The 27600-nt window shown below is 50.0% G+C and overlaps 1 protein-coding gene across 4 annotated transcripts in view; it reads right to left on the bottom strand.

The window, feature by feature from the left end:
- Positions 1 to 1554: 1554 nt before the first annotated feature.
- Positions 1555 to 27600, bottom strand: part of HECTD4 (HECT domain E3 ubiquitin protein ligase 4) — a 95316-nt gene continuing 69270 nt past the window's right edge. For all 4 annotated transcript variants that reach the window (XM_068163366.1, XM_068163368.1, XM_068163367.1 and 1 more), the window contains exons 57-76: positions 26848 to 27053; positions 26407 to 26537; positions 25980 to 26185; positions 22980 to 23159; positions 21350 to 22653; positions 18361 to 18568; positions 16657 to 16880; positions 16424 to 16575; positions 15834 to 15940; positions 14838 to 14961; positions 13301 to 13491; positions 12559 to 12705; positions 10681 to 10800; positions 10383 to 10538; positions 8896 to 8999; positions 8306 to 8527; positions 7258 to 7424; positions 6430 to 6625; positions 5496 to 5718; positions 1555 to 4518 (exon numbers count right to left, since the gene is read on the bottom strand). In XM_068163366.1, coding sequence (XP_068019467.1) covers positions 4382 to 4518; positions 5496 to 5718; positions 6430 to 6625; positions 7258 to 7424; positions 8306 to 8527; positions 8896 to 8999; positions 10383 to 10538; positions 10681 to 10800; positions 12559 to 12705; positions 13301 to 13491; positions 14838 to 14961; positions 15834 to 15940; positions 16424 to 16575; positions 16657 to 16880; positions 18361 to 18568; positions 21350 to 22653; positions 22980 to 23159; positions 25980 to 26185; positions 26407 to 26537; positions 26848 to 27053 — 4505 coding nt within the window. In that variant the 3' untranslated portion in view covers positions 1555 to 4381. The remainder of the gene's footprint in view (positions 4519 to 5495; positions 5719 to 6429; positions 6626 to 7257; positions 7425 to 8305; positions 8528 to 8895; positions 9000 to 10382; positions 10539 to 10680; positions 10801 to 12558; positions 12706 to 13300; positions 13492 to 14837; positions 14962 to 15833; positions 15941 to 16423; positions 16576 to 16656; positions 16881 to 18360; positions 18569 to 21349; positions 22654 to 22979; positions 23160 to 25979; positions 26186 to 26406; positions 26538 to 26847; positions 27054 to 27600) is intronic.

Genomic DNA, 27600 nt, shown 5'->3' with positions numbered 1-27600 from the left:
CAAACACCATCTGATGGTGGCCAGTTCAGAGTCACAGGCACGGGGCTTCACTAACCTGTGTTCCACCACTGCAGACTCACAGAAGTGTAGGGGTTGGAAAGGACCCCTGGAGATCATCAAATCCAACCCCCCTGCCAAGACATGGTCACCTAGAGCAGGTCACATAGGAACACATCCAGGTGGGTTTTGAGTGTCTCCAGGGATGGTTGCTGTGGCACTGCTCTTGTGGGACTTTGAAACAGAAGCCCTGGAGCAGGCAGGTCCTAGGCATCAGCCTAACTTATGAGGTACAGCAGATGGCAGTAGGCCTAATTAGCCCCTCCCCTGCCTGGGGCCCAGTCTCTGCTGCCAGCCCTGTCCCACCACCTGCAGACGCAGGAGGGCTGAAGGGATCTGGTTTCTAAACTGAAGACATTTTGTGGAGCCTTCCACCAAACATCAGTGTGATTTGTGCAGCAAAAGCAGAGCAAAGGTGTTTAAAAACAGGTGGCAGCAGCTGGTGCTGGCACCTCTGAGAACCCAGCTCTGGGAAGCTGAGGGATCTAAAGTGGCTGCTGTGGGGGGGTGGAGTGTAAAAGGATGCTTAGTTCAGAGCGCCTCTGTGGCTCACCTGGTGCCATTCCACAGGCAGGGGAAATGCTGCTTCCTCCAGGGGGAGAAATGGCAGTGACCCTCCTGCTGCCTTCCTTTGGTACAAAAGATTTGACATCTTCTGGGTAAACACAGATGGGAATCAAAGAGTTGGTTAGGTTGGAAAAGCCCTCTAGGATCAGCTGAGTCCAACCATCAACCCCTCACCACCACTGGTCATCAAATCATGCCCAAAGTGCCATGGCCAAACCTTTCTTGAACAGCTCCAGGGATGGGGACTCCACCACCTCCCTGGGCAACCTGTTCCCACTCTTGAAGCAGACATTTTTCCTCATCTTCAGCCTAAACCTCTCCTGCACAGCTTCAGGCTATTTCCTCTTGCTCTATCACCTGATAGGAAGGAGAAGAGACCAACTGGCACCTGGCTCTAACCTCCTTTCAGGGAGTTGCAGAGCACCTGGTGCTCTCCCCTCAGCCTTCTTTCCTCCAGCCTAAACAACCCCAGCTCCTTCAGCTGCTCCTCACCAGCCCTGCTCTCCAGACCCTTCACCAGCTTCATTGCCCTTCTCTGGAGCTGCTCTAGCCTCTCACTGAAGGCAGGATTTCACAGTATAACTAAGGTTGGAAAGGACCTCGAGGATCATCGAGTCCAACCTATCAACACAGACCCCATGACTAGACCATGGCACCAAGTGCCACATCCACTCCCCTCTTGAACACCTCCAGGGACGGTGACTCCACCACCTCCCTGGGCAGCCCGTTCCCATGACGAATGACTCTCTGTAAAGAACTTTCTCCTCACCTCAAGTCTAAACCTCCCCTGGCGCAGCTTGAGACTGTGATTTGACAGCAGGACCCCTGCTGCTCCGCTTCCAGCAGGTCTAATCCCCTACACAGCTGCAGCTCCACCAGCTGAGGCTTTCTTCCATCACTTGCAGCCCCCCAATAAGGACAGGAAACGGCTGGAGGGTGTTGAGAATCTGCTTTATGCAGGTGTACACTCCATGGCCAAGAGCACTTAACAGGTTAATGCTGTGTACGGACCCGAGATGGACACAGACCGCGCTAGAACGAACACCCAGCTCCAGAGTTTGGCTGTTGTTTAGTTTATAACTTTACATTCTGAATTGAATATATATTAAAAAATAATCATAATCATCATCATCATCATCATAGTCATCACAAACCAATCTTTTGCTTCGACAAACAAGCCTATTACAGACAATGTCAAGTCTCAGTTTTAAAGCACGAGGAAGTAATGATGATTAGAAAAAGCTTTAAGTAAAAGGCCATTTGAGAGCTGCAGGCCCCAACTGCTGCAGCCCTTCCTCCCTTCCCAAGAAAGGAAAAACAAAACAAGGAAAGGGGGGGGAAAAAAAAGCCCCACCCTACCACCACCACCACTACTTGGTTCTCTTGCAGGGCTCATACTGTGCTTCAGAAAAACCCCCAGAGGTGATGAAGGTTCTTGAGGGGTGTGACGTTTTCCCTCCTCCTGTCTCAGAAGCTTCGTTGTATTGTTTTACACAGCGAGGTGTAAAAGAAAAACACAGCCTTGACTAAAAGTTTGTTATCTGTACTCATAAATAATTCAGTGTAATAAATAGGTATCAAGTAACTTCACAGCACGCTCTTCGGGGCCCACAGCTGGACAGGTTCCCCTCCAAGGTGCTCTCTGGAAGGAGCAGACAGACAGTAGCAGCAGTTTCTGACGGCGTGGCAGCGTTGGCATACTGAGCTCTCCAAGCCCTGCGGGCGGCCCCTTTCCCCCAGCACAAACCCAAAGCCCCGGCCCCTGGCTGGCAAGAGGCCCCCACACGTGGGGCTGTCACCCACAGCAGCTCTGCGCCCAGGTCCTGCTGAGGCTCTTCACACTTGCCTGTGGCACAGGCCTGGGAGCCTGCATCCCGGTGGAACTAAATGGCTGCAAGCTGCCTGGTTTTTCCCTCACTCCTTGTAAACTCCAGGTGTGCTGGGGCTAGCTCTGAGTGATGTCTCAGCTACATAGATGCTTCTACCAGGAAATGGACAAGAGTAAATATTCTTCCTAGGTGTACCTGCTCCTCTGGACGGGCACTATGGAAAGGGAGGGGGCCACAGCTTTGCTATGGACAAGGTTTGGAGACTCTGTATGCCAACAACTACCCCTACGACTGTTTCACAGGCAGCTCCCCATTCGCTCACAGAAGAACAAGGACACACACACTGCTCGAGGCTCTGCTCTCTGCTCACACGTTCTCTCCCGAGCACCACGCACTCCCCCTTCCCCCTATTCACAATAATGTACAATAAATACAGCTTGCCAGTGCCCACCACCATGGACAAGCCCAAGGAGTGGGTGCTGTCTGCTAGAGATACACAACACCGACCTCTGTGGACAGCCACACCCCCCTCACCAGAGCCCCCTCCTGTGCTGGGCAGAGTAGGGGGCAACCAGCACCGAGGTGCAGCTGAGCACTGGCACTTAACTCACACTGAGTCCCGAGCCCATTGGTGCAGCAGCAGCCACCTCAGTCCCATCTCTTCTCTTCTCCAGCACCTGGGTCCTCCTCCCTGGTGCCAGGGTGTGAGCCACGAACAAAGCGCCACCGCGGCTCTTCAAGACGCCCGGCGCTGGGCACAGCTTGTAGACAAGTCAAGGAAGATGCAGGTGTTGATGTGGTGTTTTGAAACCACCCCAGGGTGGACTCCACAAGAGTTAAACCTGGAGCATTGCTCGCTCCCTGTAGTCCACCTTTCTCGCTCCACCTCAAACAGAAGTGTTGCCTTCCAAACGTGTAACTTTGTGCCTTCCCTCCACCTCAGCCACCTCTGGGCTGCCACCTTCCCAGAGTAATTTGCTCTTAGATCAAAAGACCATTTTTGAGTACAAAAATGAGTTCCCAGTGTTGAAGCTCACCCTGGTTCCTCTGGAAGCTTCCTGGGAAATGGGCTAAGGTCAGGGTTTAAAGCTTGCACGGTGGTATCGGACACCATAGAGAGAGGAGCCGTTGGGTTTCTGCTAGTGCTTTAATGACAGCAAGTGGTGGTACCGCTCAAAGCGGACATTCAAGAACATCCAGGGCAAGAACCCAGCTCAATTAAGGCCCTTCCACTGTTCTTTCAAGGATGGATCTTCCCAATCACAAGTGCCTGGCTGAAAACCCCCAGTCAGCCGTGGCTACTACCCACATGTGCTTGCTTTGAGCCACGAGACAAGGGTGGGAAGGTGAAGGTGCAGCCTGGCAGCGCATTTCCTGCTCCAGAACTCAAGCGAGGGTGAGAAGTTCTGCACGAGCCGTGACAGCTGGGGGGCTGCGTGCCTCTCCTGCAATAACTCCCTCCCCAGGCCCCATGGACTGCATCCTCTCCTTTTTTTCCCTTTTGTACTCAAAAATGTGTCAGGGGAGAGCGCCCCAGCAGCCTCCCCAGCTCCCAGCACCCTCCCTCTGGCAGCGTTTGCCTCGGGTAAACCTCCTCCTAAATTACAAAATTAGAAATGTGCATGTTGAAAGGTCCTTCAAAATTAAATCAGACACAAACTGGTCTTTACTAAACTATCCTACAAATATTCCACAAACAAGGCAGCAAAAAGAACCAGTCCACCACGAAGTCTACGAATACAAAATGTTGAGTCTTCCAGGAATCATTTGTAACGGGGGGAACGGAAAGGTCAAGAGAATAAATTAACCTCCGGCTGGTCACACAGTGCTACAGGAGGCGTCTGCAGGGGAGTCGAAGGGCTTCCAGCGTCAGCAGAGTCACAGAATGCTCCAGAAGGTCACCTCGAGGCGTTCCCCAGGCTCCCCCCTCAGCCGCTGAGTGGGTCCTCCCGGTAGTGGATGGCGTACCGGAGCTTCTCCAGCATGATGTCCAGCGAGGAGTACTGCGGCAGCTTGATCATGAACATGCAGGTTTCCACGCGGATGTACCGCGAGTCGGGAGAGCCTGCGGGGGAGGAAGCGCCACAAGGGGTTGGAGCGTGCCAGGTGCTCTTCACCTCCTTCTCCAAAAGCATCCTGCCCCCAAACCTAAGACTAAGGAGCATGGAAATGGATTTCCTGCCTCTTGGGTGTTGCCTGAACCTCAAAGGCTGCTGGGCTGCTCCACCAGTCCTCAGCTGGGTACTCATCTGATAGTCCAACCCTTTCACAAGCTCATGAGGCCAGAGTTACACAAAATCTCTTATTGCTCTAGAGATAAAGGTCTGAACTAGTTAAAGCTTACCAGTGTTTCTTGTCATGGTTTAAAACCATGGTTTACACTCGAGGTGAGGAGGAAGCTCTTCACCGAGCGAGTCATTCGCCATTGGAATGTGCTGCCCAGGGAGGTGGTGGAGTCACCGTCCCTGGAGGCGTTCAAGAGGAGACTGGATGTGGCACTTGGTGCCATGGTCTAGTCATGGGGTCTGTGTTGATAGGTTGGACTCGATGATCCTCGAGGTCCTTTCCAACCTTAGTTATACTGTGAAAACCAAACTCTCTCTCTTCTTCAAGAGTTTAACATAGCTTAAACCAAACTGTCTCCCTTCCAGCAGTGCCCTGTGACAGGACAAGGGGCAAAGGGCACAAACTGGAACCTGGAACCCAGGAGGTTCTACCTGAACCAGAGAGGAAACTTGTTTGGTGTGAGGGTGCTGGAGCCCTGGAGCAGGCTGCCTAGAGAGGTTATGGAGTCTCTTTCTCTGGAGAGAGTCCAAACCCACCCAGACATTGTGACCCTGGGCAAGCAGCTGCGGGTCACCCAGCTTTAGCAGGGGATTTGGACTGGATGATCCCCAGAGGTCCTTTCCAACCCTGACCATGCTAGGATTCTGGCATTTTTATTTGCAGCCATGCTGACCTGCCTCTCTGCTGCCATGCTCTGTGCACTGCACACAGTGGCACTGGGAGGCAGAGCCAGGCCAGGAGCGGAGCTGAACACACCTGTGGTGCCGTCAGGGGGCGCGATCTTCATGGGGTAGGGCGGGACGTGTGCGGTGTCAGGGCCGCCGTCCTTGCAGGGGCAGGTGAAGGGGATCCTCTCCTGGTTGCAGGCAAACTTGATGAACTTGCAGAGCTCCTCCTGGGTGAACATCTCCAGCGCACTCCAGAAGAACTCAATGTGTTGATCAGTCTCCATCAGCCCCACCTGGTACATGGTGTGTGCCTAGGAGACAAGACAGACAGATGGCCCCTGCTGCTCTGCTCCCTGCCTGCATCTCCCCACTGACACTTGAAGAGGACAGCAGGGCAGGGTAACCACACCGCTCTCCAAAGTCTTCCTGCCTTGTCCAAGTATCCCAGCCATGGCAGAGTGCCCATACAGGTAGGTTTGAATCTTTGGAGCCCAGCAGCTTCTCCAGCAGCCCTGTCTGAGTGTCTGCCCTGCAGTGCAGCTGCTTTTTAGACACTGCTTTTGTGTGTGACTGCAGCACCAGGGCAGTTCAGCATCGCTGCTGGTTAAGAGAAACAAACCAACACCCATGGCTGAGCATGTTCTGAATGCATTTAGGACCAGAAGATGCCTGTTCCAGACTCATTTTAGATATTCAGAAGCCATTTGCAATTCAAAATACTCAGCTCAAGTGGCAAATGGTGAACAGAGCTCAAGAAAATGGAGAGAGATTTATAATGTGACATTAATGAGCAAATTCATTGCTGCTCTCTGAAACAAGCCCCACTCCTCTCACTGCCTGAATCTCAAAAACCTTCCCTGGGGCAAAGGAGGCTGTCCAAACATGGGCCAGTGGTCCACAAGGACCATCCTGGCTGTACCACGGCAGAAGGTTCTCCCCTAACACCTCCCACACACGGGAGGATCCTCTCCTCCACGTGTCAGACAGGTGACTTTTGCCAAAGCAGCCACACTGCTTCCCACCTTGAGAAACTCCAGGTTGATGTAGGGAAGCCCACAGGTCCTGAGCTCCATCTCCAGAGGGGTGAGCGTGGTGAGGAGCTGCAGGGGGATGATGGAGCCCAGCCCAGCACGCACGGCGGTCATGCACTCTGGGGTCTGCAGCTCTCGCATCCGCAGGCTGCGGATGGCTGTGGCGTACACGTCCTTGTTCTCCCACCTGCAGGGGCAGGGAGTCAGCATGAGAGGGGAGCAGGCAGAAGCCCTCCTGCCCCACCCCAGGAGGGTCTGATGGGGACATTCCAGGTTGGAACATTCAAGAGTGAGCATTAAGCTATTTGCATTACAACTCTGAGGCCTGGAGCAGCCTGCTCTAGTGGAAGGTGTCCCTGCGCCTGGCAGAGGCGTTGGAACTAGGTCATTTTCAAGATCCCTTCCAGCCCAAACCATCCTGTGATTCTATGATGCTTCCCAATTATAATTCCACTTCCCTCAACTTCCTCCTCCTCCTCTTCCCTCACACATGCCCGATTCTCACAGCTGTGGGTGTTCAGTGAATCCATCAAACAGTTGATGAGCACTGCTCCTCAGCTGTCCATCTCTGCAGAACAAGCAGCAGTGCTGGAGATTCCCTGCTCCTGTCAGCACATGTAAAGCTTTCCCAGATTGTTCCAGCCTTCAGCTGCTTTCAGAAATTAGAATCATGGAATTACTTCGGGTTGAAAAGACCTCTAAGATCTTGAGGCCAACCATCAAGAGCATCTCTGGACAGCCTGCTGCTTGGAAAATTACCCCAGAGATGTTTCTTTTCCATGTAAGGTAGCACAACATCCTGCCCAGGCTGTTACTTACCCCACTGGGATGTGCCTGCCTCTGGGACAGAGCTCCACCTCCTCTCCTGTCATGGTCAGGTAAGTGAACTTGCAGCATGGTTTGTTGGGGCAGTCAGGGCTCTCTGTTGCCAGATGCTGAGAAGCAATTTCTGCACACAGGGCTTCCAGTTCTGTCTCATCATTGATCTGTCACAAAAGGCAAGAGCAGCATGTGAAGCCCAGCAGGTTGCACTGTGACTCACTTACGGTATCACCACAGCGCACAAAGCCCACTCATCCCATCATCTGGAGACACCACAGGCAGCCCAAGCCAGTGATTGCTCTGGTGGGTTATTTTCTGCTTTGGCACTGCCAGGCTCCAGGAAACATTTCAGAAGCTTTGATCCCACAGTGCCCAGCAGCAGAGGAGAACAAGCAGCTTTTCCCAGCTGTCAGCACATAAAATCCTGCACTCAAGATGAGTCACAGAATGCATTGGGTTGGAAGGGACCCTCAAAGGACTTCTTGTCCAACCTCCCTGCAATCAGCAGGGACATCTCCAACTAGAGCAGGCTGCCCAGGGCCCCATTAAGTTTGACCTTGAATGTCTCCAGGCATGAGGCCTCAATCACATCTCTGGGCAGCCTGTTCCAGTATTTCACTACCCTCATTGTGAAGAGCTTCCTCATAATATCCAACCTAAATCCACCCTGCTCTAGTTTCAAACCATTGCCCCTCATCCTATCATCTGAACAGTCCCCTCCCAGTCTTCCTGTAAGTCTCCCTCAGATATTGAAATGCAGCTTTAAGGTCTCCCCAGAGAAGCACACTCTTTCATCCTGTCTTTGCAGGAGAGGTGCTCCAGCCCTCTGATCATCCCTGTGGCCCTGAGTGAGTTCAAAACACTTCACATCCTTGCTCACACAAAAAACATCTGCTAGCCATGAGGCCAACCACCACCACTTAGTGCAGGCAGTAAAGTTAACTGCTGCTGGAAGGTGTTTGTGGGGGAATCAGTGGAAAAGAAAAACCAGGAGGGGAGAGGGATAAAAAACCCAACCCAACCCAAACCCCCCAAAGCTACTCACATTTTCAAACTTTTTGACGTAGTTGTAGGTGAGGATGTCAGCCTCCTGCAGATCCACATCAGGATCCAGGGGCTCTCCTACCAGGGTCTTCCAGAAGGAGGGGAGGAGGTCAAGTGGCAGAGGAACGTCTGCTCGAATGGCAATACCCAAGAGCTGCCCAAAGAAATGGAAGAGCTGCTCCTCGGCGTAGGTTATAGGGCTGGGGGTCAGGATGTACTTCCCCTGGAGGAAACAACAGCAGGGCTGAGCACAAAGCAGCATTTAACATGGGTGTGGTGCAAACACTGCAGCCCCACAAGCTCACAGGCTTGTAGAAATCCTGATCTCAATGTGCTAAATACCCTCTACCTGGCTACAAAAGGATTTGCTCAAGCATGGCAGGGAGCCTGCATGTGCTACCCAGTGGTATCACATCACTTAATCACAGACTGGCTTGGGTTGCAAGGGACCTCAGAGACCATCTCGAGCCAGCAGCCCCCTGGGGGGCTGTTATCTGGGGCATGTCTCTATTGCTAAGTGAATGTGTTCAGCTCCTGGTCAAAAATATGCATTCAGAGAGAGAAAAACAACCTGGGTTCTTGACACCACACCTTGTTTTTATTGACTGCAGAGCTTGGGCACAGCAGGAGGAGGGAGAGCGAGGAGCTCTGCAACTCCTTGCAGACTTGCCAAAGGAAGTGACGGAAAGATCCACCTGGAAGAGAGAGGAGCAAAAGAATGAAGTGTCCTCTGTGGCTAGTCCCTACTGCCTTTTAACCCAGGATTTGTTGTTCTCCTTGAAAACAGCTTTCAAGCTTTATATTACATGCTTGATGTCTCTGACTGAGCAGGCATGAGGGTTAGACAAAGGTGGGGTAGTTGCCAGCTAAGCCATCTGACTGTTCACCTGCAAGTCCACATGTAAATAGCTTAAATTACAAACACATATCCTCTGGATTGCTTCCTGCTGAATTCCTAAGTGCTGCTTTGTCTTCCAGCTCTCTCTAAGGCTGGGTTTTGTCTTTCAGCACTCTGTGTGTTAAGACAGGACAAACATTTGTAACATCACTTGGCCTGCAGATGGAATTAGAGACCGATCAGAAGATGAACGGCGCTGTCCTCACAACAGAGCACTGCCACAGCCAAGAGCAGTGAGGCAACGCAGCAGAAATCATTGCAGATGCTGAGCTGTGGACACAACATTTATCCCTTCATAGACACTGTCAATAACCACCACAGACCTTAAAAAGGAAAGAATTCCCCTTGAGAGAAGGTGGCAAGGAGCCCTTTGTTCAGCCAATAGCTGCACACAGACAAGAATTTGCCTTCACACAGTCTGACAGATGAAGCTGGCTGGTAAAATGAGAAGTGCATTTAGGGCTTTTCTCCTCTGACTCCATACAGCCCTGAACCCCCAAAAGGCTCTGTTACAATCAGTATACAGAGCACATTAATTTAGATAGCAGAGATCAATTTTCGTCCCTGCCACACAGCTGATATTTGCTTTGCCTTATCAATTATTCAACAGATCTGCAAAGCAAGATTGTCTCAGCTCTGGTTTAAATCAAGTCTCCTCCTGGAGCAGGTGCAACCTATGCAGCATCCAAGGGAGCCAGCACCCAAAGAAATTGCTATCCAGAGGGGGCTGGAGAGCAGGTTGCTCAGGGCCCCATTGAGTTTGACCCTGAATGTCTCCAGGGATGGGGTCTAAACCATATCTCTGAGCAACTTGTTCCAGTACCCCTCATTATGCAGCACTTACTCCTCAGTCCAATCTAAATCTCCCCAGCTCCAGTTTCAAACTGTTGCACCTTGTCCTATCACCACAGCCCCTTCCAAACAATCCCTCCACAGCTTTCTTGTAGGTTCCCTTCAGATGGTGAAATGCAGCTCTAAGGTCTCCCTGGAGCCCTCTCTTCTCCAGGCTGAACAACTCCAACTCTCTCAGCCTGTCCTTGTAGGAGAGGTGCTCCAGCTCTCTGATCACCAAGGGTTCCTTGAAGTATGCCACATTCCAGTGCAAACTGATTCCACCTGGAGTAAGCTCTCACAGTTGTACTTGATGCCACCCGTGCCGGCAGCTCTAACCCCAACTTACTGGTTCCGTGCACCTCCTCCCCGGTGAAGCGGATGTTGAAGGCGTAGGTGGGGTCTCCACCGCTGGCCAGCTTGACACAGAGCTGGGAGGAGGGCACACAGGCCAGCTGCCGAGCTGCCTGGCAGAAGTAGGAATTCTCTGAGGAACGAATCTCCCCTGGTTGGAAACACAAGACAAGAAAGAGGTCCCCACGCTCAGAGCGTTTCATACCGGTGAGCATCTGAGCTCGCTAAGAACAGCTCTGACCTGCTGCAGTGGGTTAACAATGCAGACTGAGAAAGATTTTTGGTTCTCCTACCTCCAACAATTTCCAAGGGATCCAGGGTGATTTCTGGGGCTGCATGATCAGCAGTTCTTTGGACAGTGGCATTCAGCACTCTGTTCATTACAGTGACTTTTGTGTCGTAGAAGATTAAACCTAAATCATGAAGCAAATTTCAGTATAGCTGATCTGTGCTTCCACAACTTTGAACTGTTCTGCTGTTGTCCATAAAAGAAATCATTTCATAGAATCATAGAATTGTTAGGGTTGGAAGGGACATCAAGGCTCAGCCAGTTCCAACTGCCCTGCCATGGGCAGGGGCACCCCACACTAGAGCAGGTTGCTCACAGCCACATCCAGCCTGGCTGCAAAAACCTCCAGGGATGAGGCTTCCACCACCTCCTTGGGCAACCTGTGCCAGGCTCTCACCACCCTCATAGGGAAGAACTTCTAACATCCAATCTGAATCTACCCACTTCTAGTTTTGCTCCATTCCCCCCAGTCCTATCACTACCTGACATCCTTCACCAGTCCCTCACCAGCTTACTTCTAGGCCCCCTTAAAGATACTGGAAGGCCATAATAAGGTCTCCTTGGAGCCTTCTCTTCTCCAGACTGAACAGCCCCAACTCCCTCAGTCTGTCTCCACAGGAGAGGTGCTCCAGCCCCCTGCTCATCCTTACTTAGGTGGGTCAGACATGGCTAATTCACTTTTCTTTTGAGGCCTTTGTTCCTGATGTTTACTAGAAGAGATGCTTCGGGCTGGAGCAGCCATGAGCACAACCCTGATGTTATATAAATAGATCCCAGCGACTCCACCAGAATCTCTGTAAATCACAAACACTTTGCCAAGGAGCTTTCAGAAATCTGAGATGTTTTGACAGTCACGTTAGAGGCAAGAAAACATGAGAAGCAAAAAACCAGGACTCCCACACTGCACCCCCAATACAGGCTCTATTGAAAAAACCCAGTCTCTGAACATTCCTCACTTCCCCATACTGGGTTTACAGGGCAACACAAAACCCTTCTTACCCATGCTGACACCTCTGGAGAGTTCCACATCATCCTCAGAAGAAAACAAGCTTGGGAAATGTAATGACCTACATCTTGGGTTTGCTTGTTGTCTAATGAAGGTTTGTAAACACTATTGTAAAGGCTGCTGCACAGTCAGTTTTCTCTTGATCTCTGTAATTCTACAGCTCCAGTAACACTGAGGATGCCAACACATCCTAGGACTTTCACCTGATCTGCAGCTTGCTGACTGACAAAGAGTTTTAATTTATGGATAATCTCAAGACCACAAAGACATGTTTGAGGGACACCCACAGAGAAAAAGATGGGCCAACCCCCTCCATGTCCAGAAAGGTGCACAGTGTCTATCAATTACATGCATGAATATGCCCCTTCACTTAAAAAACAGCCCAAGAAATACCTCCTACACTGAGAAGTGTTCTTGAGTTCCACCTAAACATGAGGAAAAACTACTTCACTTTGTGGGAGGTGGAGTCCTGGAGCAGGTTGCCCAGAGAGGTTGTGGAGTCTCCTTCCCTGGAGAGACTCCAAACCTGTCTGGACACTGCAATCCTAGGCAACCTGTTGTGGGTGCCCCTGCTTTAGCAGGAAAGTTGGACTGGATCATCTCCAGAAGTCCTTTCCAATCCCCACCATGCTGGGATTCTGCAGTGCTGGTTTTGGGTGGTCTCTTCAGACTGAGCATGTGGCAGCTCACTGGGCTGAGAATGAAGCCAAGGAGCCTTTGTTGGCAGGCTGATGCCACTTGCTGTCTGGCTCTCCCTCTCCCCGCCATGTTCTCCTTTCTGTCACACGGATATGCATCAGTCTTCTGCAGAAAATACTCAGACCCTCCCCCTGGTGCACCCTTGGAGGCCACAAGCACATTCCCCGTGAGGCTGACCTTTGGCCTCTTGCAGCAGCGCAGCGATGCTGTTGGCGTACATCTCCGTCTGCCGGAGCTCCACCAGCGGCAGGAAGAAGGTCTCCATGGTGGTATTGAGGGACTGGAGCAGTGCAAACCGCAGGCGCAGGCTTTCAACTGGAACATCTGAGGTGGGAAACATCCAGTCAGAGAGAGCAAAGAGATTCACTACCCACTGCAAAGTCCCAGGAGCCACACAAGGTTCTTCTAAAGAAACCACTCCAGACCTCTGCACATCAAGAAAAGGGCTGAAGATGCAAGCGCAGCCATGATCTGTGATGTCCCTTCCTTGAGTTTCCTTGTTTGAGTCCAGTGGCTTTCACTATCCCTGAACCTGCATTACCTGGAGACCCTCCAAAAAGGAACTCAGTGCTTAGAACATGTCACCTAAGGTGACAGAATTTTGCCTAAATCCAGAACCAAAATCCCACCTTCCTTCTCCCTGCATGCTGAACTCACCAGGTGTCTTCCTGCCCTTCCTGAGCAGGTCTCAGAGAACAGAAGACAGCAGAGGACAGTTGCAGTGCATTGCTAACAATGCCACTGTGGTGCACAAGCTCACCCCAGGACAGAAAACCCCAGACTCAATGTTCACCTCAGCTCACAGAGCATCCAGCTCCCAAGGGAATGTCCCAACCACCTGGGGGACAGCCAGATCGCTCAGGAGCTCTACATAGCTCTGCCACTGAAGAGAGTCTCCATGCCAACTCTCTACACATACTCAACAGGCAGGAAATCCTGGGATCTGCTGCATCAGCTGGATCCAAGTAAACCTCATGGGGATGGAGTCGTGCTGGTGTAATGGCGAGGTGCCGGCAAAGCCTGTTGATGTACTGGACAAGGGCCACGTCCATTTCCAGGGTCCACTTCCGGGAGGCTTTCTGAGCGTGTCTGGCATCAATGCAGGCACACCTGGCATGGAAAGGGCAGACTGCATGAGAAAGAGCATGGCCAGCAGGTTGAGGGAGCTTCTCCTCTGTTTTTATTCTGCCTTACGGAGGTCCCATGTCAAGTACTGGGTCCAGCTCTGGGCTCCACAGGCCAAGAGAGACAGGGACCTACCGGAGAGAGGCCAGCGAAGGTTACAAAGATGCTGAGGGCCCTGAAGCATCTCTGTGAGGAATAAAGGCTGAGAGACCTGGGGCTGTTCAGCCTGGAGAAGCGCAGCCTGAGAGGGGATCTTCTCAGTGCTCATCAAGAGCTGAAGGGTAGGGAGCAAGAGAATGGGGCCAGACTCTTGTCAGTGGTGCCCAGGGACAGGACAAGGCACCAAACTGGAATCCAGGAGGTTCCATCTAAACAAGTGCAGAAAATTCTTTGGTGTGAGGCTGCTGGAGCCCTGAAGCAGGCTGCCCAGGGAGGTTGTGGAGTCTCCTTCTCTGGAGAGATTCCAAACCTGCCTGGACATTGTGATCCTGGGCAGGCTGCTGTGGCTCTCCCTGCCTGAGCAGGGAGGGTGGACTGGATGATCTCCAGAGCTCCCTTCCAGCCTTCACCATGGTGGGATTGTGTGATAAGACTTAGATCTGCTAAAAGATGAGTGCATTACTGCTTGCTATGAGCATGTTACTTACTAAGTGCTTATTAAGAGCATGTTGAGCACACCACCAGGTAGTTCATTATACCTCTCTCCCCATTTAAGCAGAGCTGGTTCATTACAACTCCAGTTTGAGAACAAGTAGTGATTTATCACCTTCCTTGCCTCATTGGTATTAAATAATAAGGAGCTGCCTATTAAGCTTGCTTACTACTCTATGCTCTGAAGCAGATACAGAGGAAGGGGATGTGGCAATTAGCTTGGGGCTTGACACAGGGAGATAAGGAGGATTCATTTAAGGGACTTTCTTCCTGCACAATATTAACAAGGGAGGAACTGTTCCCTCCTCTACATGAGCACTGACCCAGTAACAACACTGCCAGTGTAAGCAATTACCCAGTGCACTGAACAGAAAGCTGTTGAGGAAGGAAACCAGAGACAGACAGATGGATCTCTAAGCTCATCAGGCCAATTTACTGCACAGTTTGGAAGCTCTGAAGGACAGCATGGCACATGATTTTGTCAGCTATGTAGCAGGCAAGAGTTCAGGCACCTGAACTTGGACAGCACAGTGACTCTTCCAAAGCATGTTGGAAGAAAATAACCAACAGTTTTCTCCACAGGCCTTGCACCTATGGGTAGAAGCTTGCATGTTACTAACACTGCATGGAGAAGGAACACTTGGGAGCACAATCAAGCAGTAAAGATGTGCCACAATTACCTCTCAAAATGCAGATCATACCCACAGGACAGAATAGCTCTCCACACGCTACGGATATCCTGCTTGGAACGGTCCACCACAAATCTCTGAAACCCATCCAGGGTCAAATACTTCTCCTCAGGAACTGGCAGCAAAGATGGAACCATCACATAGTTAATGACATACTACAAAGCCTACACATCACACAGGAAACTGGTTGGTGTATGAGGTGGCTACTTGACAGCTTTCTCCTGGTTCTACCCATCCCACCATGGTTTGTTTTTTGAGTAGTCCTAAACACCAAGCTGCTCAGCTCCCTCAGTAAATGACACTCCTCCTTCCAAGGACACAAATCCCCCAGCTGTCCTCTGGAACAGCTCCAGGTAGCTAACTGGGTTTGACAGATCCATACTTGGCTGCATGCTGAAGTTTCCCTCTTCTGAGCTAAGCTGGTGTTTCCTACAGTGAAAAAGAGCCCAAGCTCCTGTCTATTCTCTCTTCCACCTGACTAGAGAATGAAACATCAAGCAACACCCTGGAACTAACCCCTGTGACGCCATGGCTGTGCTCTCTCCTCCAGGGATAGACTAGTTCTGTGGCATCTGAGGCTTCTCTTCCATCCAATTCTCCTCTTGTAACTTAGTATTTTTCCTATACAAGTTGAGAAACATGATTGAAACCCACCCAGGTCAACCCCATGATATCCTAATCTTCACTGCACAAGAAAAGCCTTGAACTACACCTCGTAGGAAGTCAGCTCTCCACCCAACTTATTCATGGGGCCTACACACAGCTGCACAAATTGCATGAGCATGGCTTGCTCCCACTTACACTGATGACTCCAGATTTACAGATACACAAATGGAAGCAGCAGTTTAAAATCACTCTTTAACAAACTGAAGTTAGCCCCATCACAAAGAAAGCCAACCCAAATCTCTCATGGCATCATGGCAATACAAAAAAAGGTTGTCTTTTCTAGGCTGCAATCCCACAGACAAAAGCCCACACAGCTCCTACCTTCCTGTTTCTTTGTGGGAGACTTTTCAGGGTCCTTCTCTTCAGGTTTGCTCTTCTCAGGAGATTTTGGCTTTACAGTAGGTTTCTTCTCGCTTAAGGCTGTTCGGCTAAGGGATGAAAACGAACATTAGGTTGAACATTTTCTTTCATCTGCTCCAGAAACCAAAACATGCCTTGAAGGACTTTCAGAATCTCCAAGCCATGCTTCCCTCTCCAATCCATATGTGGAAATAGAGAGGCAAGAGGAATATAAATCACAGAATAGCTTGAGTTGGAAGGGACCTTAAAGATCCTCTAGTTCCAACTCCCCTGCCATAGGCAGGGCCAACTCTACTAGTCCCAGGTTGCTCAAAGCCTCACCCAGCCTGGTCTTAAACACTTTCATGCTTGGAGCCTCCACAGCTTCTCTGGGCATCCTGTTCCAGCGCCTCACTGCAAAGAATTTATTCCTAATACCCAGTCTAGACATCATCTGTCAGTACTCCTAAGTCCTTCTCTGAAGGGCTGCTCTCAGCTACTCACCACTCAGCCTGGATTCCTAAAGATAAAACCAAATGTCTCACAACTGTCCAAAGGCTGCAGACACCAACCTGACACTGTTGAGCATGGACTTCTCCTTTGTAGGTGGTTTGGTAACGGGGCGCTTGGTGCTCACAACTTTCACTGGGTGCTGCTCTTTGCCTGCCTTGTTGTACTTGCTCTTGTCAAACTTGGGCTTGGGCACACCATACTTCCTCAAAATCTTCCAAGACAGAAAGGAAACAATTACCCACTGCTCTTGAGTCACACAAGAAGATGCTGAGAAGGGTTCTCAAAGCACTACCTGGGTCAGCTGGTCCTCCAGCACTTTCTTCGGAGGGCGGACGTTTGTGAAGAACACGTGGAGGAGGTTTCCAGGAGTCTGAGAATTGATCTGCTCTTTGCTAAGGTAAATGTCAGCAACCTTAATGGGTTTTGCTGGAGTGAGGCTCAGCATCTGCTCGGAATGGACACAGCTCTTAAATATTTCTGTGAGGACTTCCCGAGCGCCTGGGACCAATTTCTCCCCTAATAAGCCACAAAAGAAGCACAGTTATGGCACAAAATATTGTGACAGCTAGTCAGAACTTGAAAGGTGCAAACACATTCTGCATGCAGCTAAAATCTTGTATCACATCTCTTGCCTCAAGAGAGGAAATCACTCGGAAGATGTCTGCTGGTAAACTTGGCCTTTCTGTACTCTAACACTCAAACATTTACAACAGAGAAGTCAGAGAACTACAGAATGCTTCAGGGTGGAAGGGTCCTTTTAAGGGTTATCCAGCTCAAGTGCCTACAGTCAGCAGGGACATCTGCAACTAGAGCAGGTTGCTCAGAGCTCCAGACAACCTGACCTGCCCAGGGATGGGGCATCTACCACACCTCTGGGCAACCTGGGACAGGCTCTCACCACCCTCAGCATCAAAAGTTTCTTTCTTCTCTCCAGCCTGAATCTCCCTCTTCGTTTCAAACTATCACCCCTGTCACAAGAGGCCCTGCTCAAAAGTCTATCCCCAGCTTTCTGACTGGCCCCTTCAAGCACTGAAAGGCCACCAGAAGGTGTCCCTGGAGCCTTCTCTTCTCCAGGCTGCACAACCCCAACTCTCTGAGCCTGGCCTCAGAGCAGAGGGCTTCCAGCCCTCCTGTCATTGCTGTGGCCTCTTCTGGCCCCACTCCAAGAGGTCTGTGTGTCTCCTGTGCTGAGGACTCCAGAGCTGGCCCCAGCACTGTAGGTGGGGTCTCAGCAGAGCAGAAGGGCAGAATCCTCTCCCTCCACCTGCTGCCCACACTGCTGGGGATCAGCCCCGGGCCATGGCTGGGGCTGGGCTATGAGCACATGGTGCCGGCTTGTGGCCAGCTTTTCACCCACCAGCTCGGATGCCTTCTCCTGATCTGGCCACACATTGTAATTATCATTTGAATGAAAAAGAAAAGGCAGATTGTTTATGATGCCAGTATGAAAGTGACACTGTGTGGGTGCACACTGACACCTAGGAACTGAACCAGCAATCAGCCCAACTTCCCCCAAGTATTATCCCCCCCTGCTCCCCAATTCAGGCCCATTCCAGGTCTGTTGGGGGCTTCTGTAGCTTTCATATTGTTAGAGAACATAAATGACTAAGCTGTTCTACTTGAACAGTTTCTCCTCTAAGATTATGCTGTGTCTAACAGTGGAAATCTATAATAGTGGCTGTTTTCTCCAACAAGTCATTAAACAACTTAGTAATTTTCAAGTTGGTAGGGAGATTTTGTGGGTTTGGCTTTTTCCCCCCCCTTCCTTTTGTTTTGCTGTTTGATTAGCTGTGAGGACAGCTGAGCAATGTTCAGATTGCAAAGAGCTGCTTGCCAACTGATGAGAAGGAGGAAACTTGCTTTGAAATCACACCCTGGCTCGCCCTCAGTTAGTGAGTCACACCAAATTTACATCAGCAAGGAGAATCTGACCCCTCCATCACCCCCAAAAATGCAGAATACAAGTGAAATATTTGCCCATATGAAACCCACATACCTTTTATTGACTTATCATTGAAATAATCTTCCAGTGCTGGGCTCCCCTGTGTGTCAAATAAACTCTGATTTACAGTAGAAACTGTCAAAATCTCTTCAGTTGACATTTCCATCAGTTCATCTTCACCATCCAGACTTGACAACCCAATGAGATCACTACTGTTGAACAGGCTGGCTCGGATTTTCTCTATTTTAGCTCTTGACCTTATCTGTACAAATAAGGAAAGTAGTTAAGAGGAATTCTGACAAAACAAATTAACTTTCAGTACTATGAATTTGGGTCTGAAGCTTTCTCCCCTCCCTGTGTGGATAATCCCTGAGGTATCTCTTCTAACGCTCTTCCACATCAGTGGTTTGGTACCAGGATTCAGCTTCAGCCTAGTAAACACCATGGAAGCACAGAATGCATTGGGTTGGAGGAACCCTCAAAGGTCATCTTCTCCAAACCCCCTGCAGTCAGAAGGGCCATCACCAACTAGAGCAGGTTGCTCAGGGCCCCAAGCAAGTTCAACCTTGATAGTCTCCAGCAATGGGGCCTGAACCACATCCCTGGACAACCTGTTCCAGTATTTTACCAGCCTGTGAAGAGCTTCCTCCTAATGTTCAACCTAAATCTGCCCTGCTCCAGTTTCAAACCATTGCCCTTTGTTCCATCCCCATAGGCCCTTCTGAACAGTCCCTCCCCAGCCTTTCTGTAGGTCCCCTTCAGATACTGAAATGCAGCTCTAAGATCTTCCCATAGCCTTCTCTTCTCCATGCTGAACCCCCCCAACACTCTCAGACTGTTCCCATAGGAGATGTGGTCCAGCCTTCTGATCATCTTCAGGGCCTTCTCTGGATCCATTCCAGCAGGCCCATGTCCTTCCTGTGTTGAGGGCTCCAGAGCTGGACACAGAACTCCAGGTGAGGTCTCCCCAGAGCAGAAGGGCAGAATCAACCCTCTTGACCTGCTGGCCACAGTGCTTTTAGTGAAGCCCAGGATGCTACTGGTCTTTTGGGCTGCAAGTGCCCACTGTTGGCTCATGTCCAGCTTCTCATCCACCAGTACCCCAAGCCCTTTTCTGCAGGGCTGTTCTCATTCTTTCTAAGAACATCTGGCCACCAAAATCACCATGCTGTGAGTTAATCAGGCACAGCTATTCCATTTCTTAGCCTGGAGACAACCTTTAGAACCATGAGGTAAGAAGCTGTTAAGTTTGAGGCAGGTAACCTGTCATTATTTGCTTCAATTCTCTGCTCAGAAAACCAGATCTAAGTTGGCACAGGCCTTGAAGTCTCAGCTCCACAAAGTGGGAACAGGAACAATAATTTCCTTTGATTCCGAGAATAAACCACCATGCATCATTATCAGAGCAGCCACAGACTTGGAGTAGGCTTCACTGTGAATATGCTGACAGCTTTCTGTACACACTTGATGATTTATTTCAACTCTGGTGTCTTTGTGTCAATTAAGAGCTTAAGAATAGCAACTGAAGATTTTTCTATCTGAATAAGCCGATTTTCTTCCAGAAGGGAAACCGATACAACCCCAGGCTGTGCAGAGCTGTCTCCCTGTGTTCACAAGCTATTGGCCATGCTTCTGCAAGCTTCTGATGGATCTGCAGCATGGGGGCTAGAGCAGCAACAGAGAGGAAGGGGTCTTGTACAGAGCTGAGAACCTACAGGGATCTGGCATCAATGAAAACCACCCACAATGCTTTTACAAATTAATTTGGACTCAGCTATCAACAAAATTCATCATCTCGTCTAAGTTACTGCAGAGAGGAATCTCTGGATGGCTTAAAATATGGGGAAATGTAGTCATTAAAGATAATTGCCTTGTGGGTCAGACCAAAGGGCCACCTATCTCTAAATTTCATCTCCAGCAGTGGCCAGCAGCAAGCCTTTGAAGAGAATTAGATGAAAGAGGCAATGAACAGATCTTTTCCCTTAGATATATTCTCTCAGTCTCCAGAAATTGGCAGTTTAAAGATTCTCCAAGCTGAAGGCTGCAGTGACTGCTGTGCTGTAACAGCTGCCAGTCTGCACACCCTCCATGAACTTAACTCTTCATGAATTCATTTATGCACCTGGCTTTTGCAGCACCTTGTGGAAATGAGATCCACAGCTTGGAAGAAATTCCTTCTGTTTTAATACTGCCACTACTAGATCTCCTCTGTCCTTTCAGAGACAGTGAATGCTTCTGTAAGACTGAATGGTACAGATAAAGTCAATAGAGACGAAAACTTCTGTGCTCCTCAGCCATCCTGGCCAAGCTGAGCTCTCCTAAATCCCTTTAGTCTTGCTTGTACACTGACACACATGTAGTCTGCACTCATGATCCATGCTGAGCTACACCTTGCTACCAGTACCTTCCATTCAAGTCAAGCAGAAGAATCTTTAGAGAAGAAAACACAGAGCACACTTTTTCCAACAGCTAGATCATGGTGGCACACACAAAGCACAAGAAGCACAGCACTTCTCCAAGCCAGAGGTTAAAAATCAAGTTATTAGAATCAGAACAAGGTACAGAAGATACAGAATCAACCAGGTTGGAAAAGACCTTCGAGATTGAGTCCAACCTATCACCCAACACCATCTGATCAACTAAACCATGGCACTAAGTGCCACGTCCAATCCCTTTTTGAGCACCTCAAGGGATGGTGACTCCACCACCTCCCTGGGCAGCACATTCCAATGGCCAATCTCTCCTTCTATGAAGAACTTCTTCCTAACATCCAGCCTAAACCTGCCCTGGTGCAGTTTGAAACTGTGTTCTCTTATTCTGTCACAGGTTGCCTGGGAGAAGAAACCACCCCCCACCTGGCTACAACATCCCTTCAGGTAGTTGTAGATGGCAATAAGGTCTCCCCTGAGCCTCCTCTTCTCCAGGCTGAACAGCCCCAGCTCCCTCAGCTGCTCCTCATAGGGCTTGTGCAAAGATCTCACTCTTTCAGAAAAACCTGACCCAAAAGCACCCTTCTCCTGACTGAAGGTTTGGGTTTTTTTACCTCCACCACTGCAAAACCTTTGATGGGCCGTGAGAGCAGAGGCTGGTTGTCCAGAGAGGTGACCGTGTACATGGATCCAACATCAGACACAGAGGCTGTTTCCACATTGTCAAGCGGCTCCCCCAGGCTGCCCAGGCTGCCAAGGCTTCCGGTACTGCAGTGGGAGAGATCCAGGCTCTCCTGGCTGGAAACAACATGTGGTTCTAGCAAACCTGGTGGGATGGCCAGCTCCAGCCCAGCTTGAAACTGGTCAACGGAGATGTCACTAACAGTCCGAGAGATGCCCTGTGAGCTGCAGAGGGAAGCCTGGCTTGTGGAGGCTGAAGCACTGACACTCATGGCAGGGGTGACGCTGCTGGAGCTGCTGATGTCCAGGCTGTCTGCGCTGCTTGAAACAGTCGGCTTTTCCAGTTCCATTCTGCACTCTCCTCCTTCTGCTTTGTCCTTGACTTTTTTGGGATCCTCTTCCTGCAGAGGGATGTAGATCTCATCTTTGAAGACTCCCCCGTGGGCATTGCAAGCCTTTCTGATGGCATTTCTGACGGTGCCCTCCTCCAGGTGCGTTGGTATGCCAGAAATGACCAGCAGGCGGCTGTGCGCTGTGGGACCCACCAGTGCTTGGCAGGCGTCTGCCACAGCATCATTTGTTACACCCAACCCTTGAGGATCCTTTTTGGTCAGGTGTCTGAGGATTATAAGCAGAGTCAGTGCTCTATGAAACCACAACATATCCTCAGGCTTGCTTCCTCCTATACTGAGGATTGCAGCGTCTGCATCGGCTGCTCTGGATGAGGAGCGTTTGCCTGAAGACGATGTCTTCTCACGCTTCATTTTGACTTTTTTCCTCTTGGACAGCAAGCTTGGACTCTGGGGTGTCTGTCCTGGAGAAGATGAAGATGAGGATGAAGAGTCACTAAGGTTTGGGGCACTCGTTGAAGATATCACGTTGGCTGTTACGCTCATATTGATGGGCAAGGTTACTTCAGCTACAGCAAGGCAGACTTCCATCAGAGCGTGGAAGTACGTCGAGAACCTTCCTTGGTCAGCCACTCCAACACCAGAACCACCACAGGCATTCCCAGACACCCAGTTTTGGGTTTCTTCATCGTACAGCTTGTGAAGTTCTGACTGCAAGGCCATCAGCATAGCTAGACAGGGGTTGAGCTGCAGGGCAATAGAAGAGGACAATCCGGCCGGATTCTTTTTCTGCTCCAGGCTGTGAATTTTGCGAAGCAACTCAGCCAAGAGATGAAATACCAACTCCTTCACACATGCTGCCATGTCAGTTGTCCAGAGAAAGTTCCCTGTGTGGGGAAGGCAAGACATGGGAGTCAGCAGGATGTCACTGTTGGGAGGTTTCTAATCACATGAGCTTCGACAGCAACACTTCAAAAAAGCACAAGAAAATGTCACTTCCATGTCAGTGCGCCAGCAGGAAGACAGACAGGAAGGCTATGCCAAGTGCTTATCAACAGAAAATGTCTGCAGTTTAAATGCAAAGGTTTGTAAAAATATAATGGAAGAGCTCAGAAATACTTTTGGGCTGCAATGTTTCTTTTTTTCCCCCCCCACTCTCCACCAGCCAGCACATCATCGGTGCTTACTGTTAAGGAAACACTGCCATCCTCACCTAAAAATTCCACTACTTGCAAGAGAACTGATGAAGGAATAGTATCCAGTTCATCTTCTGATTTTCCATCCCCATCTTCCAACTTCCAAGTCAACAGCTGCTCTGTGAATGCCATGGCCAGGGGGAACTCGAGGGGAAGAGAATGCAAGACCAGCACAGCTCCAGGAGGAGGAGACACTCCTAGGCAAAAAGATCAAAGCAAGCACTTAGCATGACTGCAGGCATTTGTCAAGTCAAAGCAGTAACATCTCTTTTAGGAGAGAGTGTTTTGTAAGTAACAAATAGGAGTATTTATCAAGAGTAGGCTGATAATATCTGTAATTATCATTGTACAGGTAACATTTAATTTACATGGCATATGAAATACAACTATTTTTAGCCTGGACATATCTAAAGCATAGAGTGGTAGGAGTTAGAAGGGGCCTCTGGAGATCAAGTTCAACAGCCCCCACGCCCCCCCCAAAGCAGGCTCACCTAGGGCAGGTCATAGAGAAAAAAGCATTCAGATGGGTCTTGAGGGCCTCCAGAGGAGGAGACTCCACAACCCTTCTGTGCACCCTCACACCAAAGTTCTTCCTTATCCTGAGGTGGAACTTCCTGAGTTCCAGTTTCTATCCATTGCCCCATGTCCTATCAGAAGACACCACTGACAAGAGTCTGTCTCCTTCTTCTTGACACCCACTCTTCAGATATTTGTAAACATCCCCTCTCAGGTTGCTCTTCTCCAGGCTAAAAAGCCCCAGGTTGCTCAGCCTTTCCTTATCAGACAGATTGTCCAGTCTCTTCCTCATCCTCCATTGGACATTTTATAGCATATCCCTGTCCCTGTTGAACTGGGGAGCCCAAAACTGGCCCCAGTACTCCAGATGTGGTTTTACCAGAGCAGAGTAAAGGGGAAAGAGAACCTCCCTTGACCTGCTGGCCACACTCATAATGCACCCCAGGAGACCATTGGCCATCCAGGCCATGAGGGCACATTGCTCTGTATGGATAACTTATTGTCCACCAGGGCTCCAAGGTCCTTCTCCTTGGAGCTGCTTTGCTGCAGATCAACCCCTAATCTGTACTGGTGCATGGTGCTGGTCCTCTCCATAAACACATACAGGATTTCACAAACCCCTGTGTCTGTAGCATGATGTGTGTGATCAATATTGAGAAAAATATCAGAGATGCTGTAGCAAAGAACTTATTAATGACCTCCAGTGGAAAAGTTTTACGAGCTTAAAGCACTTAGTCACCTTCAATGCTCTCAGTAAATCATTGTCTCTCCCTTAGGCTGGAAGAGCACAAAGAATGTTAATGATTGCTCCTGCCTGAGAACGCCCATGTGTTCCTACCCTGCATAGATATTATTCTGTGAGACCTACAATCACCCTGAACAGCAAAAAACCCAATCATTAATCTCCATCTTAAACACAGCCCCTCAAAGAGAAACTTGAACACTGCAGAAATACTCAAAACCACTGCTTTGTGAACTCCTGGAACACACACCAAAAAAACCACCAAAAAATCAGGCCTGTCAGCCTGACCTCAGTGCCAGGAAAGATTATGGAGCAGATCATCTTGGGAGCAATCACAGTGCACCTACAGGACAGCCTGACCAACCTGCCTGGTGGATGTGGGGCAGGCTGTGGGTGTACTCTACCCGGACTTCAGCAAGGCCTTTGACACTGTCCCCCACAGCAAACTCCTGGCCAAGCTGTCAGCCCCTGGCTTGGACAGCAGCACTCTGAGCTGGGTTAGGAACTGGCTGGAGGCTGAGCCCAGAGAGTGGTGGTGAATGGTACCACAGCCAGCTGGCAGCCAGGCACTAGTGGTGTCCCCCAGGGATCAGTGCTGGGCCCCATCCTGTTCAATATCTTTATTGATGATCTAGATGAGGGGATTGAGTCCACCATTAGTAAGTTTGCAGACAAACCAAGTTGGGAGCAGGTCTTGATCTGTTAGAGGGTAGAAAGGCTCTGCAGAGGGACCTTGACAGGCTGGACAGATGGGCAGAGTCCAACACGATGACATTTAACAAGTCCAAGTGCCAGGTGCTGCACTTTGGTCACAACAACCCCAGCCAGTGCTACAGGCTGGGGACAGAGTGGCTGGAGGGCAGCCAGGCAGAAAGGGACCTGGGGGTGCTGGTTGACAACTGGCTGAATATGAGCCAGCAGTGTGCCCAGGTGGCCAAGAAGGCCAATGGCATCCTGGCCTGCATCAGAAATAGCATGGCCAGCAGGAGCAGGGAGGCCATTCTGCCCTGTACTCAGCACTGGTTAGGCCACACCTTGAGTCCCGCATCCAGTTCTGGGCCCCTCAGTTTAAGAAGGACATTGAGACACTTGAGGGTGTCCAGAGAAGGGCAACGAGGCTGGGGAAAGGTCTGGAGCACAGCCCTAGGAGCAGAGGCTGAGGGAGCTGGGGTTCTCTTCCTGGAGAAGAGGAGGCTCAGGGGAGACCTTATTGCTGTCTACAACTACCTGAAAGGAGGTTGTAGCCAGGAGGGGGTTGGTCTCTCCTCCCAGGCAATCAGCACCCGAGTAAGAGGACACAGTCTCAAGCTGCACCAGGTGAAGTTTAGGCTGGAGGTGAGGAGAAAGTTCTTCCCAGAAAGAGTAATTTGCCATTGGAATGTGCTGCCCAGGGAGGTGGTGGAGTCACCATCCCTGGAGGTGTTCAAAAAAAGGACTGGACCTGGCACTTGGTGCCATGGTTTAATTAGTCGTGAGATGTTGGGTGACAGGTTGGACTTGATCTCTGAGGTCTTTTCCATCCTTACTGTCTCTGAAAACCAAATAGATGCTGACAGATTTCACAGAACTAAAAGTCAGAGTCAGATGGCTTCAGTTTGTGTTCCAGTGCTCCTCTCTGTGACTTTTATCCCTTGTGCTGTCACTGGGTATCACTGACAAAAAACTGGCCCCATCCTCCTGACACGAGCCCTTGAGGTATTTCTAAGCATTGTCTCACTTCTGAGACTGGAGTTTAAAAGGTTCGTGATTCAGTTTTTACCTAGTTTGATGTGGACCTTGTCTGTAGGGGTGATGACTGAAGGGTACTGGTTGGTTGTTGGGGGAGGTGTCAGGCCTGTGTTGGTTGGAGAGGCATCCCGAGGGTAGCACACAGCTTCTATGAGGTTTAGCTGCCCATTCCTCTTGACTTTATGGCCAAGCCCATAGACCAGCACTCGAGCCCAAGGAGCTTTATAGAGGGATGAGCTAAGAACAGAGTGCAAACAGTCTGGTTAGACTTCAGTTAGTCACCAAAATCCCAACCCAGTCACACAGAGATGAAACATACTGGTATTTATCCCATCACCTGGAAAATAAATCAGGGCGAAGGGGGGAGAGGGCGAAGGGGGAGAGGCCACACTCAGGGTTCACAGAAGCTCAGCAGCTCCTCTTCAATCTTTGCCACTCTTGGCCCCTCAGTTACTTACTCTTTGCGGAATCCAGACTGACTTTCTTTACAGGACACAATCACAAATGCAGCCCCAGGGAAGTTAACATCCATATTGACTTTGGATTCAGAAATTGGGAACTCTTCAGCAGGAAACTGTTCTGGTGCCGTCTGTAACACAACATTTCACAATGGAAGTCCCCAGGCAGCAGCAGCAGAAGCAAACCACTTCCCTCTTCCTTTTTCAAGTGAAAGACAGCATTTAGCATGAGGCCACTTCATTTTAACATGACCCATGCTACTGCTTGTGTTTTCAGCACACCCAATGTGATCAGAGTAGGAATACTACCCATCAGAGAAGCAATCCCGTGTGAGGGACAGGGTTAAGGAAGTTAGAATCACACTTCAGGGGCTCCTAGGGAGCAAGGGCTCCTCATAGAGAAAACCAACACTGCTCACAAAGGCTTACTCAGTATTTTACCTGCAAAAAGGAGCAGATCTGCTTCGTGAGGTCTAGCAGGCTCTCCTCTCCTTGATGCAGTGTCCGAGTAATGGCAACAGTCAGCCACTCTCTGATGGCTTGGGAATTGCCCTGGTAGAAGAGGTCAGTGGCAGCACAGTTCTGGGAGTGCACACAGTGTTGCAGGGATTGGGCCAACAGAATAGAACTTGAACTGATGGTTCCATCTGCAATAACAAGTGATATATGACAAATGCAGAGATGGCTTTGGTGTGTTTATGTAGCCTGTGAAACAGTGGAAAGAGAAGTTTCAAAACACTTGGAAGAAGACAAGCCTCTATTTTCACTTCTGAGCAAGTGTAAAGGGTCAGCAGTGGAAAGGATCCATCCAAGCCCAGACCTGCACCCTGGCTATTTTCAGGTGGGATGGTTGCATCCACTTGGGTTGGTTGCAGATGGGATGGCTTTCTAAATGCCAGCTGTGTTCTTGACATCCACAGAGCTGTGGGTTGACAGCTGCCTCTCTGTCCCATGTCTCAAGGCAGGCATACTTCAATTTACTGAGTAAGTACAACAAGGACAAGTGACCAGATGCACTCTCTCTTCCCCCTGCACTCTGGAGGGGGTAAATCAGCTTTAGATGTCCTCAAGCTTTCCCCATTTATGAACAAGAGAGCTTTTGGGTGGCCTTGAGTGGGTCACAAGCCCCAGCATCTCATGGCTGTCATTCTGGAGCTCATGGGAGCAGTCATAGACAAAGTGCAGCGCACAAAG

This window comes from Melanerpes formicivorus, unplaced genomic scaffold (genome assembly GCF_026170545.1).
Source record: "Melanerpes formicivorus ecotype bairdi unplaced genomic scaffold, bMelFor1.0.p_v2 SCAF_72, whole genome shotgun sequence".
Taxonomy (NCBI): domain Eukaryota; kingdom Metazoa; phylum Chordata; class Aves; order Piciformes; family Picidae; genus Melanerpes; species Melanerpes formicivorus.
Note: the sequence above shows the minus strand (reverse complement) of the source record. Positions and strands in the feature narration are given on the sequence as shown.